This window comes from Bubalus bubalis, chromosome 4, assembly GCF_019923935.1.
Source record: "Bubalus bubalis isolate 160015118507 breed Murrah chromosome 4, NDDB_SH_1, whole genome shotgun sequence".
NCBI lineage: Eukaryota > Metazoa > Chordata > Mammalia > Artiodactyla > Bovidae > Bubalus > Bubalus bubalis.
Genome location: NC_059160.1, coordinates 34,712,761 through 34,728,551, shown reverse-complemented (window position 1 = coordinate 34,728,551; position 15,791 = coordinate 34,712,761). Strand labels below are relative to the sequence as shown.

The following is a 15,791-nucleotide window of genomic DNA, read 5'->3' as shown; positions in this document are numbered from 1 at the left end:
CAGAACATGGGGATTGTTTTCATTTATTTACCTTCTAACATTTATTTTTCTTTTATCTTCAGTTATTTGAAGGGTTGAAGGCATTTCGGGGAGTAGATAATAAAATTCGTCTGTTTCGGCCAAACCTCAACATGGATAGGATGTACCGATCTGCTATGAGGGCCACTTTGCCGGTACGTAAATTAGGAATTTCTCTTGTAATGGGTCACTGAATTCCACCAAATGAAACATTGCTGAGTATTTAGATCAGTATTTACTATAAACCATATGAGCACTGAAGTTATTTCTGGTCTGTTTTTTAATCAGTGAGGTAAAAATGCAAGAAGTAACCATCTGGCAATTCCACAATCTATTTCTTTATGAGTGTCTGTGGGGATTTAATGTGTATGTGGGAGATAATAGGAAAAGGAAGAAAAATATGCCTCAAACTGAAATAATAAAATTTAAAGACTATATGAAATTGTAGTATGAAATATGGTGTACTGCTCAGATAATTAGGGAGTGTTTTTCCTAGTGGCTTAAGATGCTACTAAATATGCAGTGATTCAATTAGTTGTTTTGATATTTTACCCCAAGTTTTATTAACTTTTTTTTTAAAAAAAGGATGTAAAAATGTTTTTTCATAGCCACTGGCTCCTGACTATACCATTGTTTGTTATGGAGCAAAATTCATTCTGAGGTGGGTTGAAAGACCCTAAGGTTCATGCCTAGGTAGGAGGTGACTTAGATTACTTTCATTCCCTGAGACTTGAACAGGCTGCCTTTCTAAACTGAAAGAAGTCTTTTCTCCATTGTGATATTTCATTTGTCCCTGACCTTCACCTGAAGGTCTTCAGTTGAAGAAACCCAAGTGACGACTCTTTTTTTTTAGCCAGGCTCTTCCTTCTTCTTCCTTTTTATTTTATTTTGGCTGTGTGGATTCTTCGTTGTGGCATGCAGGTTTAGTTGCCCCATGGCATGTGGGATCTTAGTACCCCTACCAGGGATTGAACCCACGTCTCCTGCATTGGAAGGTGGATTCTTAACCACTGGACCACCAGGGAAGCCCTTCCTTCTTCTTCCTTTTGGAACCCATGCTTTACCCACTTTCTTCAGAGGCCATAGTATAGTAGCAGAAGGAACATTCAGGTGATTTCTTTCAATTCAGTCCTAGTTCTACTCTTTACCCGTTACAGACAAATCATTGGGAAATCCTTTTAAAATGAGGACAGAAGAAAGGGGAAGTAGCATTTATTGGACATCAACTCTGCCACAAACTGCATTATGTGGTTTTACATTCTTTGCATTTTTAATCATAGCAGTGAGCCACTGCCAAGAAGGTATGCCTTGTAAATTTTAGCAGCACCTTTGCACAGATTAAAAAGCTCAAGCCCAGAGAGGTTAGATGACTTGCCTAAGCTCACACAGAATAAAGGGACAGGGTAAGAACTTTGATGTAAGTTTTTAACTCCCTAGTCAAGGTCTTTCCACTAAATCTTACCTCTAGACAGGAGTAACAGAAACCCTGTACTTGACACAGGGAGATGGTATGTCCTAGATGATTGGCAGTCCTGATTTCTGTAGCACTGCTACACTGTGATTGCTATCACAAGTTAGTACTTCAGTAGCCAAATCCTGATGTCATGAACTCTATTCATGTGTGTTTCTGACTCATGTCTACCTTAAATAACCCATCACATCTCTCTGAAAGTATGTTTCTTTGCCTTGCCAAGTAAGTAGAAACTACTTATTTTATAAGCTGTCACCTATTTAGTACATAAAACCCTTTTTCACCTTCGTGAAATAAATTACTCTTCGCTTTTACCCATTTTCTTATTGTATCATTTGTCTCTTACTGATTTTCAGGTTATCTTAACGTTTTCCAGCTACTATCCTTTGTTGGTTATACTACCAAAAAACTTCACCTGGTGTGTCAGTTTTTTTATCTTTTGAAGAATAGAAGGTCTTAACTTTTAAATAGTCAAATTTTGTCTGTTTTTTCCCCTTAATGATTTATGCTTTATGTCTTTTATTTAAGAATTATGCTTTAAGGTGACAGTGATGCTTGGTATTTTTTTTAATAGAAGTCTTAATGTTTTCTCACATTTAAGTATGTCATCAACTACAGTTGGTATTTGGGTTTAGTAAGAGGTAGGGAACCACTTGTTTATCTTCCTTATGTGATTAATCTATCATTCCATCACAATTTGAGGGGGAAAAGTCACAGAAAAAATTGCTTGGTTTTGTTATTAGTAGTTATAAATTTTTGTTTATTTATTTGGTACTTTTTTTTTTTTTTTTTTTTTTTGCCCATACTACATGGCTTTGCATGATCTTAGTTCCCTGACCAGGGATTGACCTGGGTCACTGCGGTTAAAGCACCAGGTCCTAACCACTGGACCTCCAGGGATTTCCTTCTTAGTACTCTTTTTTAGCAGTCAAAGCTCTCATGAGGATCATTTCTTGTGGCTGCAGTGGAAAAATGTTGCATTATTCATTGTGTTTTTCGTTCCTTCAGGCGTTTGACAAGAACGAGCTTTTAGAGTGTATTCAGCAGCTTGTGAAATTGGATGAGGAATGGGTCCCCTACTCAACATCTGCGAGTCTATATATCCGTCCTACGTTCATTGGAACTGAGGTGCAGACCGACTTCCTATTTCGGGGTACTTTGGTGGGCGATTATCATTGTTTATGCTTGTGTGGAACTTCTAGTACATAGTTTGAAATAACCCCCCAGTAGCATCACTGATGCTCCTTTCCCTTGATTATTAAGACTGTAAACATTTTCTTTAAAGGGCCAGATAGTCAGCATTTTAAGCTTTGTGAGCCATATGGTTTCTGACACTACTCAGCGCTGCCACGTGGTACAAACACAGCCACAGCCACCAGCATAAATGAGTAAAGCAGGGACCGAGGCTGTGTGCCTTTAAGACTAATCGCAGTCTCCTCAGTTCACCAGTGTAATGCCTCCTGTCTGGGTATTCTCCTCCAAGGTAAGCGTGGTCATGGTTTTGAAATTTGGAGGAGAGAGAGCTCCTGTTCTTAAATCTTCATTTTCTTGAAGTCTTGGGATTACTTGGTAAAGAGTGGGAGTGAAGGACCTTCTTCTCCCATAGAAAATGTTAAAATCAAGTTCACAGTGGATATTAGGGAAATTCTTGACAGCTAGAGAGACAGGTTTAAACCACATGGCTGTAAGATCTCCCAGTCGTTCAGTCTATTGGTTGGTGACCTTTCAAAAGAAGGACATACTTGAAGTGACCATGGCCATCTGTGTGGGTGAGTATGTGATATAAAATACAAAGACCTTGTCCCTGTCTCCTTCCTCTGCTGAGCAGCGTTAGGCCCTATGGAGAATGGGTGATGTGAGGGGGGAGATTGATTGTAGATGGTGGATGAGGAAGGTGTGGCATATGGAAAGTGGGACAGAGCATTTGCTATGGTAGAGGCATTTTGCTCTCTGGGGTAATTGTATGGTTACCAGGTTTTCCACTGGGTCATATGAGTGTAAGCAATAGAGAAATATATAAGGCCAGAGGATAGGTACCTACGTGGTCCTTTGGCATCCTTTTGATGCCTTTTGAAAGACTATTAAGCATCTGGATAATGAATTTCATAAATTGCAGTCTTCCTAATAACTGTTAAAGAATTGGAACAATTTAAAGAGTCATCTTCTCCTTAAGTTTCTGATATTTTAATATTATTGAGTTTTAAAATATTATTATTTAATTTTAGGAAGAAGCAGTTTCTAAATTTTCAAAGCACTACCTTCTCGTGATCTGGGGTGCTTTCCCATTCTAAGATCTGATTCTTCCAGTCTTAGTTTGTTGAGAGTTTTTGTCATAAATGGAGGCTGGGTTTTGTTGAATGCTTTTTCTAAATGTCTTGACATGATAATGTGGTTTTGTCCTTCATTCTATTATCGTGTATCATATTAACTCATCTTTAGATGTTAAAACAAACTTGTATTCTTGGGCTAAATCCTACTTGATTATGGTGAATAATTCACATTATATTTTGCTGTATGCATTTTGCAAATATTTTGTTAAGACTTTTGTGTCAGTGCTTATGAAAGTTATTGGTCTATAGTTTTCTAATATACCTCGTTCTGTGATTTAGTCAAGTCTTTAGGCTCCTGAAATTCCTGTAATGTAGAGTTAAATAAGCTTTTAAGTCTGATTTTATAGTCTGGCTGATACTCCCAATAATTCACTTTATTGATGATCTTCAAATATTTTCATATGAATTACCCAGATATTGGTTAAAATACACATATTTATACCAATCCCAAGATATTCCAGTTGAATATTCTATTGCTCAACCAAATTTAAGAACCTCAGTGACAAAAATCCTGCCAAGTAGTCCCTTCCCATGGCACTCTATTAGCTTATATATGTGATCATACTTTGGATCTCAGAATCAAGAATTTTTAAATATCTGCTTTCCAAGTAGTAAGCTAAGAATTGAAAGAAAAAACTGATATCATTTGATGTCAATATTGTTTGTGTTTGGTTGCTATGTTTATATCAACTAGAATCTTCTAATTCATGGTACAGGCAGAAAAAAAACAATCACCAGGCATTCAGAATGAGCATGTTACAAATAGCATTCAGTGAAGCATATAGATTTAAACATTTGTACACCACACAAATGTTGTATAGTTCAGTCTGGTAATTATCACACATTGCCTTTCCACGGTATCTACATTTGGTACATGAGATAAAGGCTGGAGGATTGGTTGGTGCCCATGGGTTCCAGGTCAGTGGGATTCTTTCATCTGGGATGACTAACTTTTCCTTGCCTTTTTATGTTACTTGATTCTCTGATGGCTCTGTCTTGTCTCTGCCTTCATAGAATTGCAGGACCACCTCTATATCTATTATCTGGTATTTTGGTCTTATATGCAGCATCTGGCTAACATCTGTCATTTCATCTTCTTTTCATGGTTATCTGAACTGATTAAGTGGGTCTTTTATCCAAGAGTTACTTTGAGTCGGGTAATTTTTAAAATGATGTAACCACCAACTTGCTCACATGTACTAGGTCTCTAGTCTCTGGTATGACACTCACTTGTGTATAGAGAATATTCTGTATTCTTCAATAGACATATTTCTACTGGGCCCCAACTCAACCCAAATAATCTAAATTCGTGGATCCAAGATCAAACACTCTGCTTTTAAATAAAGTCTCCAGAGATTTTTAAAAAACTTGCAATAGAATCACCATCCCAAGTCTTGTGAAAGAATTAAAAATATGTCTAGTAGTCTTTAACATTTTATTTCCTCCAGGAACTGCAAGCTAGTACCAAGGTGGAAATATTTTTATCTTTGAAAATTTCACTTCACCCTAAGGGCAGAAGTGGTGTTTTCACTTTCCTGAGCTGTGACATGACAGTCTGTTATTAATTACTGCTTCTCACACTCAGTAAGGCTTAGTAGCTGCCATATAATCTGAGAGTAACTGACACCAACTTATGAATTTCCTTACTTTTTCAAAGGTACCGTGCTTCTTTACATGTCTTTATAATCAACAGTTTCTTCATTTTAAAAATTATTTTATGTGAGTCTGACTCTTTGTGACCCCATTAACTGTAGCTTGCCAGGGTCCTCTGTCCCTGGGATTTTCCAGGCAAGAATACTGGCGTGGGTAGCCATTCCCTTCTCCTGAGGATCTTTCTGACCCAGGGATCGAACCTGGGTCTCCTGTATTGCAGGCAGCTTCTTTACCATCTGAGCTACAGGAAAGTCCTAATACCTATGTACCGATGTTCTTGTGTAATTCTTCACATCTTCCGACCTTCTTTGATAATAATTGGATTCATTACTAAAATCCTTTGAGATTTAGGATGGTAATAAACAGAAGAGTATTTACTGGGACATGTGTTAATAACTAATTAATTAATGAAATAGCCAGTGAGTAGAGATTGTTGAAAACAATTTTTTTTCTAAAGTTTACATTATTAAAAAAATACTGAACAGTATTACATAAGCTTTTTGTAAAATATAGAGACTAAAATCATTCATGATCCCAAACATATTCTGATATTAAAAGAGAATTTTGGTGGCTCAGTGGTAAAAAAAAAAATCCGCCTGCCAATGCAGGAAACCTGGATTCAATCCCTGATCTGGGAAGATCCCAAAGCCTGTACACCGCAACTATTGAGCCCGTGCTCTGGAGCCCGGGAACCACAGCTGCTGAGCCCTAGTGCTGCGACCACTGAACCCATGCAGCCTAGAGCCCATGTTCCACAACAAGAGCAGCCACCACAACTAGAGAGAAATCCACATGGCAGTGAAGACCCAGCATAACCAAAACCAAATTTTAAAAACGAGAATTTCAGCATCATTTAGATCAATATCTTCTGAAATATTTACAGGTAGTTAAAAACTTAGAAATTAAAAGCTGGAGTGTTTCAAACTGCTGCTGATTGTTAATTAGATAAAACCTGAAATCATATTTAAATTAAAAAAAGTCATAGACTTGTCATTCTTTTCCTTTTATCACCTTGTAAAGTCTTTATATTCCCTATATACATTTTACCTATAGTCATAACAATTTCCATGAAAAGAATTCCCTTTATTCATAGCCCTTGTTTATTTATGCTTATACATCTTATCATCTTTTCCCTTCACAATTAGCCTCTAAATGAAAGAATCTGAACAGATTTCAAAACTGGTTATCAGAGCAGCAATTTGTAATCATTCACTTGGGTTTTATCTATACTGTTAATGTATTCTTTTGCAGTCCTTTTTGAGATTATATATGTATCTCATTCTGCTGTTATAAACCACCTTAAAATCTTACTTGCATAACTGTTAACATGTTTCAAATTAACAGCCCCCTTTTTAGTATCTTCAAATCTCAATTATCTGTTTTTAGAGATACAGCTTGTTTGCATTGATTTGGTCTGTGATCAGCTTGCTATTATCAGGCCACTCCCCACATCCTCTTGAGGCTGTTCTTGTTCATTTCAGCATTATCACAGGAGATGATAGTTATTTGTTATTCTCTTTATTTTTACTTTGAAGTGTTGGTGCACTTAGTTAATAATGATACTCCTCAGTTCATACCACTTACCATTTTGGGGCAGAATGTGACCATCTCTTTGGTTTTTTTATTCCCTTTTCCATCCCATCGTTCAGTCTCTGGAAATCATTCTCATGTATTGAATGAACATTCTTTTGGTTTATATGTGTTTTAAGTATCTCTTAATACCTTGGACCCCCATGATTAAAATTTATATGAATGGTTTTATCCCACACACCTCACTGTGTCTCTTAATGTTTTCCCTGCATGCTATGCTTTTCATTTCTATCCAGGGTATTATGCATAGGTCCAGTCCATTGCCTTTTTTAAAAATGTTTTATTTTGTATTGGGCTATAGCCAATTAACAAACAATGTTGTGATAGTTTTAGGTGAACAGCAAAGGGACTCAGCCATATATATACATGTTTCCATTCTTCCCCAACCTCCCCTCCCATCTAGGCTGCCATGTAACATTGAGCAGAGTTCCATATGCTATATAGTAGGTCACTGTTGGTTATCCATTTTAAATACAGCAGTGTGCAGATGTCCATCCCTAACTGTCCCTTTCTCCCATCTTCCCCCCGGCAACCAGAAGTTCATTCTCAAAGTCTGTGAATCTGTTTGTTTTGAAAGTAAGTTCATTTATATCACTTCTTTTCAGATTTCACATAATAAGGATCTTATATGATATTTCTGCTTCTGTCTGACTTAGTTCACTCAGAATGATACTCTCTGGGTCCATCCATATTGCTGCAAATTTCTTTCTTTATATATATATATATATATATATATACACACCCCCCCCATCTTTATCCATTCCTCTGTCATTTATCCATTCCATGGGCATTTAGGTTGCTTCCATGTCTTGGTTATTGTAAGCAGTGCTGCAATGAATATTGGGGTGCATGTATATTTTGGGGTCATATTTTTCTCTGGATAGATGCCCTGGAGTGGGATATCAGGGTCATATGGTAAGTCTATTTTTATTTCTTTAAGGAGCTTCCATTCTGTTCTCCCTAGTGACTGTACCTGGAGAAGGCAATGGCAACCCACTCCAGTATTCTTGCCTGGAGAATCCCAGGGACAGAGGAGCCTAGTGGGCTGCCATCTATGGGGTTGCACAGAGTCAGACACGACTGAAGCGACTTAGCAGCACAGCAGCGGTGGCTGTACCAATTTACATCCTCACCAAAAGTGGAGAAGGGTTCCCTTCTTTCCACACCCATTCCAGCATTATTTGTGGATTTTTTGATGATAGCCATTCTGGCTAGTGTAAGGTAATATCTCATTTTAGTTTTGATTTGTATTTCTCAAATAATTAGCAGTGTTGAACATATTTTCATGTACCTATTGGCCGTCTGTCTGTCTTCTTTGGAGAAATGTCTATTGAGGTCTTCTGCCCATTTGTCAATTGGGTTGTTTGTTTCGGTGCTGTTAAGAGTCATGAGCTGTTTGTAAATTTTGGAGACTAATCCCTTATTGGTCGTATCATTTGCATATATTTTCTCCCAATGTGTGGGTTGTCTTTTTGTTTTGTGTTTCCTTTGCTGTGCAAAAGCTTTTGTGTTTAAGTAGGTCCTTGTTGTTTATTTTTGGTTTTATTCCCGTTATTCTGGAGGAGACAGTCCATGACTTCTAACTGCAATAGAGTTCCCCATGCTGGACATGTGTTACACTTTGCCCTAGTTCTCTTACTGGGATTCCACTTCCCTGTCCCCTTATATGATACTGCAGTGAGCAGTTTGAAAATACATAACTTAGGGAATTGCTGAAAGAGTTACCATTTCCCTGGAAGATACCGTAGGCTCATCTTACTTTTCAATCTCAAGATCTTAAGTCCTGCCTCCTTTCGTTCAGGGAAATCCTGGTTCTCTGATGAAACACAGTGGTCCAGTCTGCTGTCACACCCATCCCCTGACAGTGTGAAGCTCTCCTGAGTGCTGGGCACTACGCTTAGGGCTCTCCCTGCACAATTGACAGCAGCCCCGTGAGGAGGTGCCATTGGCATCGCTTTAGAGATGAAGACACTGAGCCTGCCGAGGTGAAATCAGTAGTGAAATCTTTGCTCTGTTCTGCAGCATCCCTTACGTGCTGGTCTTGGAATGCGGTGCTAAGCAAAACCTCCTCCCTGCCTTCGTGGAATTCAGTGTCTCATGGAGCTTGTGGAGTGTCAGATCCATGAATGAATGTATTGGTAGATGGAGGTCACTTTTGTGAAGAAACGGGGGTGTGGTTCAATAAGAGTGCTTATGGAAATGTAACTCAGATGGGACTAATAATTTCTTTCCTATTTTTTTTTCTTTTTTATGTTAACTTATTTTGACAGGCATGACAATCCCAATCTCCAGTTTAACCCTCCACCCCATCTTTTTTTTTAATATTATTTATTTATTTTTGGCTGTCCTGGGTCTTTGTTGCTTCATGGGCTTTTCTCTAGTTGCAGTGCGCAGGCTTCTCGTTGCCTTGGCTTCTGCAGAGAATGGCTCAATAGTTGTGGCACACGGGCTTAGTTCCTCCGAGGCACGTGGGATTTTCCTGGATCAGGGATTGAACCTGTGTGTCTTTCATTGGCAGACAGATGCTTTACCACTGAGCCACCAGGGAAGCGCCCCCCTGCCCCCCATCTGTAATAATGTGAAGTCTGCCTTTGTGTCTGTTTTGTTTCCTTCCCTGAGCTATCAGCTTTCTTGTGCTCAATTATATTTGACAGTAATCACTGCAGATTTTCTGTATTGTACTGTGTATTTTACAATATGTAACATGTATCCAATAACACACATGTACAGTCACTCTAAGTCTAAAGTTCATTCACAATGCTTCTGAGTTTAAGAATATCAATTTTCACATGCAACTTGCCAGTGTATTTCTGGAATTTTAAGCGGGGAGGGATTTGAGGGAAGGAAAACCTTGGTAAAAAATTAGTATCAAAAGTATACAATGGAAAGAAAGTTTCCTTCCTACTCTGATTCTGATCCAGAGTCCACTGTTCACCTTCTTCTAAGCAATTTATATTGCCAGTTTTCTCATATCCTTCTAGAGATATATATTGATAAATATATATACCCATACCTGCTTACATGTGTTTGTACATTAAGTATTAGCCTTCTTTTTTACAAAATGGCAGTAATTCTTTCTTCAATTTTTGCAAATAATCAAGATTTTAAAAAACTGCTCGAAACATACCTACTCCCACCTACCCTGCCCCCACCCCCACACACGCAAGGTTTTAAAGGATAAAAATGAAAATCTGAGGACCCAACACCCTGTTAAGATTAGAATATGGCTAGGACGCTTGACACTCTTTTATATCCTTTCCTGTCACCTCTCCTCCCCTCTGCAGTACAGTCCTGCACCCATCCCTACTCCCCTGGGGCCAAATGTCTACAAATGGACATTTGAGTTATTTCCAACTGTTCTAAATAAAGTTGTTGTGCACATCTTTGAATGTATCTTATGGTGGACATACATACATACTTCTCTTTAGTGTTAACCTCAGAGATGAATTGCTGGGCCAGAGGTGATATTCATACACACATATATAGAAATTATATATGATATATAAAAATATATCTATATCTTTACTAAATACTGCCAGTTTTTTAAGGTGTTTGTACCATTTCACTCTCACCAGCAATGTATGAGAGTTCCATTTGCCTCATATTCATGCTCACATTGGTGTTATCTTAGTAATTTTGCCCGTTCAGCAGCCTTATCTCTGTGGTTTTAATTTTCTCTTCTCTGAGGCCAAATCATGTTGAGTACCTTTTCACATACTGACTGTCAGAAATCCTTTTGTGAGGTGCCTTTACGAGTCTTTTACCGTTAAAAAATCAGTTTGTCCACTTTTTGCTCTCATTTTCCTAACTGTAAGCTATTTCATGGTACATTATGCCATACTTAGTTGAACACAGGATGCCATAAATTATAAGGCAGTACTGTTTTATGCACTGATATGGAAAGACATTGCCAATTACACCATGACACAGCATTTTTCTAGATAGTCTTGAGTGATTCGTGAATGAGTCATACCTGTCTCTCATTTTTTGAAATGCATATTATTTTTGGAGAAAATCTGTAGTTTCTCCTGCCATCAGATGCACCGCTCCACTTGTGACAGGCATATTTATTTTTACATGTATCTTAATAACAAGAGCTAACAACATTATCTTATGGGTTCTGCTGACCATAGGTCCTATTAGAAGACTTGGTTGTTGCTTTGCAAGAAAATGTTGAATTGCACTTGTTTAATATTAATACACATATTTGTTTCACTAATACCAAATACATGTCCCATTCCTGTTTTGCTTGTTTCTTTGTAGTAATTTTTTGGTGCTAAATCAGAGTGCAGTTTTTGACATTTGTAGCCTCACCAGTGCCCATAGACTGTTGGAACTACCATCAGTATGAACAGCTGTTTCTAAGTCTGAACAGCTTTTCCATGATTGCTGCTTAGCCAACAGCAATTATAAAATGCTGTGCCTAGATTTTGGACACATTAAATGTGAAAAAGTAGACATCTTAGAATCTGTGAAAGAGTGGTGTCATTTATATAACCACTGTCCTGTTGATCAACCATTATGTTGTCAATAAAACAGACATAAGAACTGTAATTAATTTAGTGTGCAGCGTAGGAAAAATTGAATTTGGACCTTTAAAAAATGCAGACTTTCTTTACAGCATTTATGCTATAGACATATCCCCTAGTGCACATAAAGACAGACATTCGAGGATATTCATTACAGCTCACAAAATTTGCTTAGATTTTTATGAGAGTAAGAGAACCGACGTCCAGTTTTGCTTTGGGGCCATTACTGCTGGTTAGTGACCATTTGTTGGGATGAGGGGAAGTGAAGGAGAGGATTTTATTTGTTGGAGTGACAATGGGTAGAATCAAGAGTGCAGTCTGAGATGTGGGAATTTCAGCCAGTGATATCAAGTTGATGGGTGGATACACCAGACTGGAATTCAGGAGAGATTTGGGAGTGTAAGTGCTACATTCTTATCTTTAGTATAAAATGCCTTTACAGTCTGGGGCTTGGATGAGGTTATCAAGGAAATAGCTGTAGAGAGAGATGAAAAGAAGGCAAGGAATGAGATCTGAGGCAGGCCAGCATGTAGAGAAAGGGAGAGGAAGAGGAATCAGCTAAGGGGTCTAGTCTGGAAGGTAGAAAGAAAAACAAGAGGGCTTGGTGTCCTGTGCCAAATGAAGAACATGGAGACACAATGAACTGTGGCAAATCCCACCCACAGGACCAGTGCCATGGAGCCCAAGACCTGATTATTGGCTTTGACAACGTGGAGTCCTTGGTGATCTTAAACATCTTTCAGTGGGGTAGTGGGACTGAAAGCCTGAATGTCATGGACTCAGTAGAGGATGAGAGGAGGGAGGTTGTGATTGTGAGTATGCATTAATCTTGTGAGGAATTCTGCTCTGCAGTGCAACAGAGCTGGGTGGGTACTTGGCAGTGGGGCAGGTGGTAAAGGGAGAGTGTTTTTTTGAGACTGGAGGTATTATGGCGTGTTTCTAAGCTGATGTCAGTGATCTGGAAGGAAGAGGAAACTGATCAAATAGTCACAAGATTTCCCAAATTCTACTTCTATTATGCATCTGCTTCTGAAGGTGACAGTGTCAGCAGGCAATGACGTGTACAGGATGGAGGGACATCCAGGTACCCCCCGCCTTGCTCCTTGGCTTGTGGTTCTCCACCTGACATTCGTGTCACTGAGAGGGCTCTTTCGTGAGTGTAGCATCCTTCCCCGTCATCAGCCAACTCACAGGCTGAGACTGCTGCAGTTGCCAGCTCCCTGTGTTGGTCTTACCTGTTGCTCTGCTCCAAGCCCAGTGCCTTGCTTGGCCCAGTCCATTGAACCCATCTGGATGGAATCCCGCAGTCCAGGTCTGAGCATGAGACTAGGTCAGTGAGGGGACCCTGATTCTGAGGCGATAACATCCTGTGGCATTTTCCTGGCATCCAGAGAAAGGGCTGGCAGACATTTTCTGTTAAAGGCCAGGTGTGTGTGTACATGCCGAGTGTTTTCAGTTGTGTCCAATTCTTTGTGACCCTGTGGACCGTGGCCTGCCAGGTTCCTCTGTTCATGGGATTCTCCGGGCAAGGATACTGGAGTGGGTTACCATGCTCTCCTCCAGATCTTCCTGGCCCAGGGCTTGAACCCACGTCTCTTGATGTCTCCTGCATTGGTGGGTGGGTTCTTTACCATCAGCGCCACTTGGGAAGCCAGGTAGTTAAATATTTTGGGCTTTGCGTTCCTTGCAACTGTTCGCCTCTGCTTTTGTAGCACAAAAACAGCAATAGGCCATACGTGAATGAAAAAATGTGTTCCAGTGAAACTTAAAAACAAAACTGGCAGCAGGCTGAAGTTTGCTGACCCTTGATCCTGAGTTACTTTAGAAGGGAAATGAAGCATGCTTTCCTAAGAGTGATTCATTTTGGCTCTCCCTGGGTACTTCCTCATCCCATATTCTTAGCCATTTGCTTAGTAATTCATGCTGCAATTTCTATTTATGTTTCACATTTACCAACCTATATTTTCCACATCGTCAGTACAGGAATCCTTGTCTTTTTTCCAAGGACCAACGCATTCTCCACAGTTCCAGCACTGAGTGTTGACTAGTTCATTGCTCAGATCTACAGTCATTTTAATGTCATCTGAATGTCCTGTAAATTGGTACATGTTGAATTTATTTAACATTATTACTATGATTGTGTATTATTTATTTAAAAATAGTAAAAATTGTTATTTATTGGATGCATAAAAAAGATCATACCCTGGGAACTTTGAACAGATATCTAATTTAATCTTTATTCTAACCCGGTGAGCTATTAGTATATTATCACTGCCTTTACATAATATTAGATTGTAAAGTGTTCTTTTAGTCTTTCCTACCTGAGCTTTAGTTTTCTTTTAACTGTGTTTTTCTTTTTTAAATTTTAACATCATTTTTATTGGAAAAAAAAAAAAAAAAAAGAGCTGAGTGGTCAGCCTTTCTGTCTAATGTTAAATGTATGTTGTCTTTCTCTTTGAACAGGACTGAGAAACAAACTCAGCCCTGTCCCCTGCCTGTTTTATAGCAGGTCTCAGAAAATTCTTGGCTTTTGTTTTCCCCATGATATTCTTTCAGGGTCTATATATTATCTACCCACTGGTCTGAAGGCCAGCACTAAAGGAAATCAAGCAGGAGACAGGAGCGTTTTCTCTATGGCATCAACTCAACAGATAAGGATTAACATCAGCTTTTTTTAAATAAAATAATTCAAATTTGCTAAGTAGTTATCTAGGTTGGTTTCATAGCCCTTTTCCATAAATGTCTTATTAAGATGACTAACAGTTCAACTGATGTCTAGTCAGTACCTGGTATAATAAACAACAGAGGATGCTTTGTGTAGGGAGCAAAGAAGGTCCTGCCCTTCATGGAGTGCACAGATGCCTGAGTGGTGGAGAATTAAATAAGCAGTTGTAAGAAAGCATGATGGTATTTTGTCTACATTTGAGGAAATGCTGGATGCTGTAATACTGTGTAACACAAGCACCTAGGCTTGTAACTGGAGCTCATTTCCTGAAGTGACAGTTAGATAATATTTAATTAGAGATTGAGGGGTTTGTGTTACCTAGAGAGATGTTTCGATTGGTTTGTGTTGCCACAGAAAGTGAAAGTGTTAGTCGTCCGACTCTTTGCAATCCCCTGGACTGTAGTCTGCCAGGCTCCTCTGTCCATGGAATTCTCCAGGCAAGAATACTGGTGGAGTGAGTTGCCATTTCCTCCTCCAGGGGATCTTCGTGACTCAGGGATTGAACCCACATCTCCTGCATTGTGGGCAGATTCTTACTACCTGAGCCACCAGGGAAGCCTGGTGCCACAACAGAATTTCAAAAATGAGGCACTCGGGATCTTAGTTTCCCAACCAGGTATCAAATACTTGCCCCCTGCAGTGGAAGTGCAGAGTCTTTATCACTGGACCACCACGGAAGGCCCACAGATTAGGTGCCTTAAACACCAGAATTTATTTTCTCAGTTTTGGAGGCTGGAAGTCCATAGTCAAAGTGTGAACAGGGTTGGTCTCTGGTGATGCCGCACTTCCTCGCTTGTAGGTGTCCACCTTGTCACTCTATAGTTGTGCTCTGGTGTCTCTTCTTAAAAGGATAACAGGACTACCCAGGTGGCTCAGTGGTAAAGAATCCACCTGCCGGTGCAGGAGATACAAGAGACTCGGGTATGATCTGTGGGTCCAGAACATCCCCTGGAGGAGAAAATGGCAACCCACTCCAGTATTCTTGCCCGGAAAATTCCATGGACAGAGGAGCCTGGAGAGCTACAGTTCATGGGGTGGCAAAGAGTCAGACGTGACTGAACACACACAGAGTCCCACAGTCCCAACAGGATTGGGACACCGGCCTTTTGACCTCATTTAACTTTACCTCCTTTAAAGCTTTATCTCCAAATGCATTCACATTGGGGGTTAGGCCTTCTACCTATATATTTTGAGTAGGAAAGCAAGGAGGAATCCAAAAAGATTCCATATGGTTTGAGCAGAGGATGCATAGAATATGAGAGTGTGGTGAAGGCTGAGGGTGGAAGGAAGGTCTGGTTTGAATTCTCTTCACATTAGGAAATCTCGAGAATTTCACCGATTTATTTATTTATCCCCCCCCCCCCGCCCTCAAATTCTGATATCAAAAAAAGAGCTCTGGACTAAGAGTAGAGCGATGTCCCGAGCTAAATAATGAAAACTCTGGGTGAATCATTTGAGGCTCAGTTTAACTTAGA

At 39.4% G+C, this 15,791-nt stretch overlaps 1 protein-coding gene across 5 annotated transcripts in view; it reads left to right on the top strand.

Annotated features, from left to right (window-relative positions):
• Positions 1-15,791, top strand: part of BCAT1 (branched chain amino acid transaminase 1) — a 116,893-nt gene that overhangs the window by 62,206 nt on the left and 38,896 nt on the right. For all 5 annotated transcript variants that reach the window (XM_006064288.4, XM_006064286.4, XM_006064287.4 and 2 more), the window contains 2 exons: positions 63-173; positions 2,498-2,617. In XM_006064288.4, coding sequence (XP_006064350.2) covers positions 63-173; positions 2,498-2,617 — 231 coding nt within the window. The remainder of the gene's footprint in view (positions 1-62; positions 174-2,497; positions 2,618-15,791) is intronic.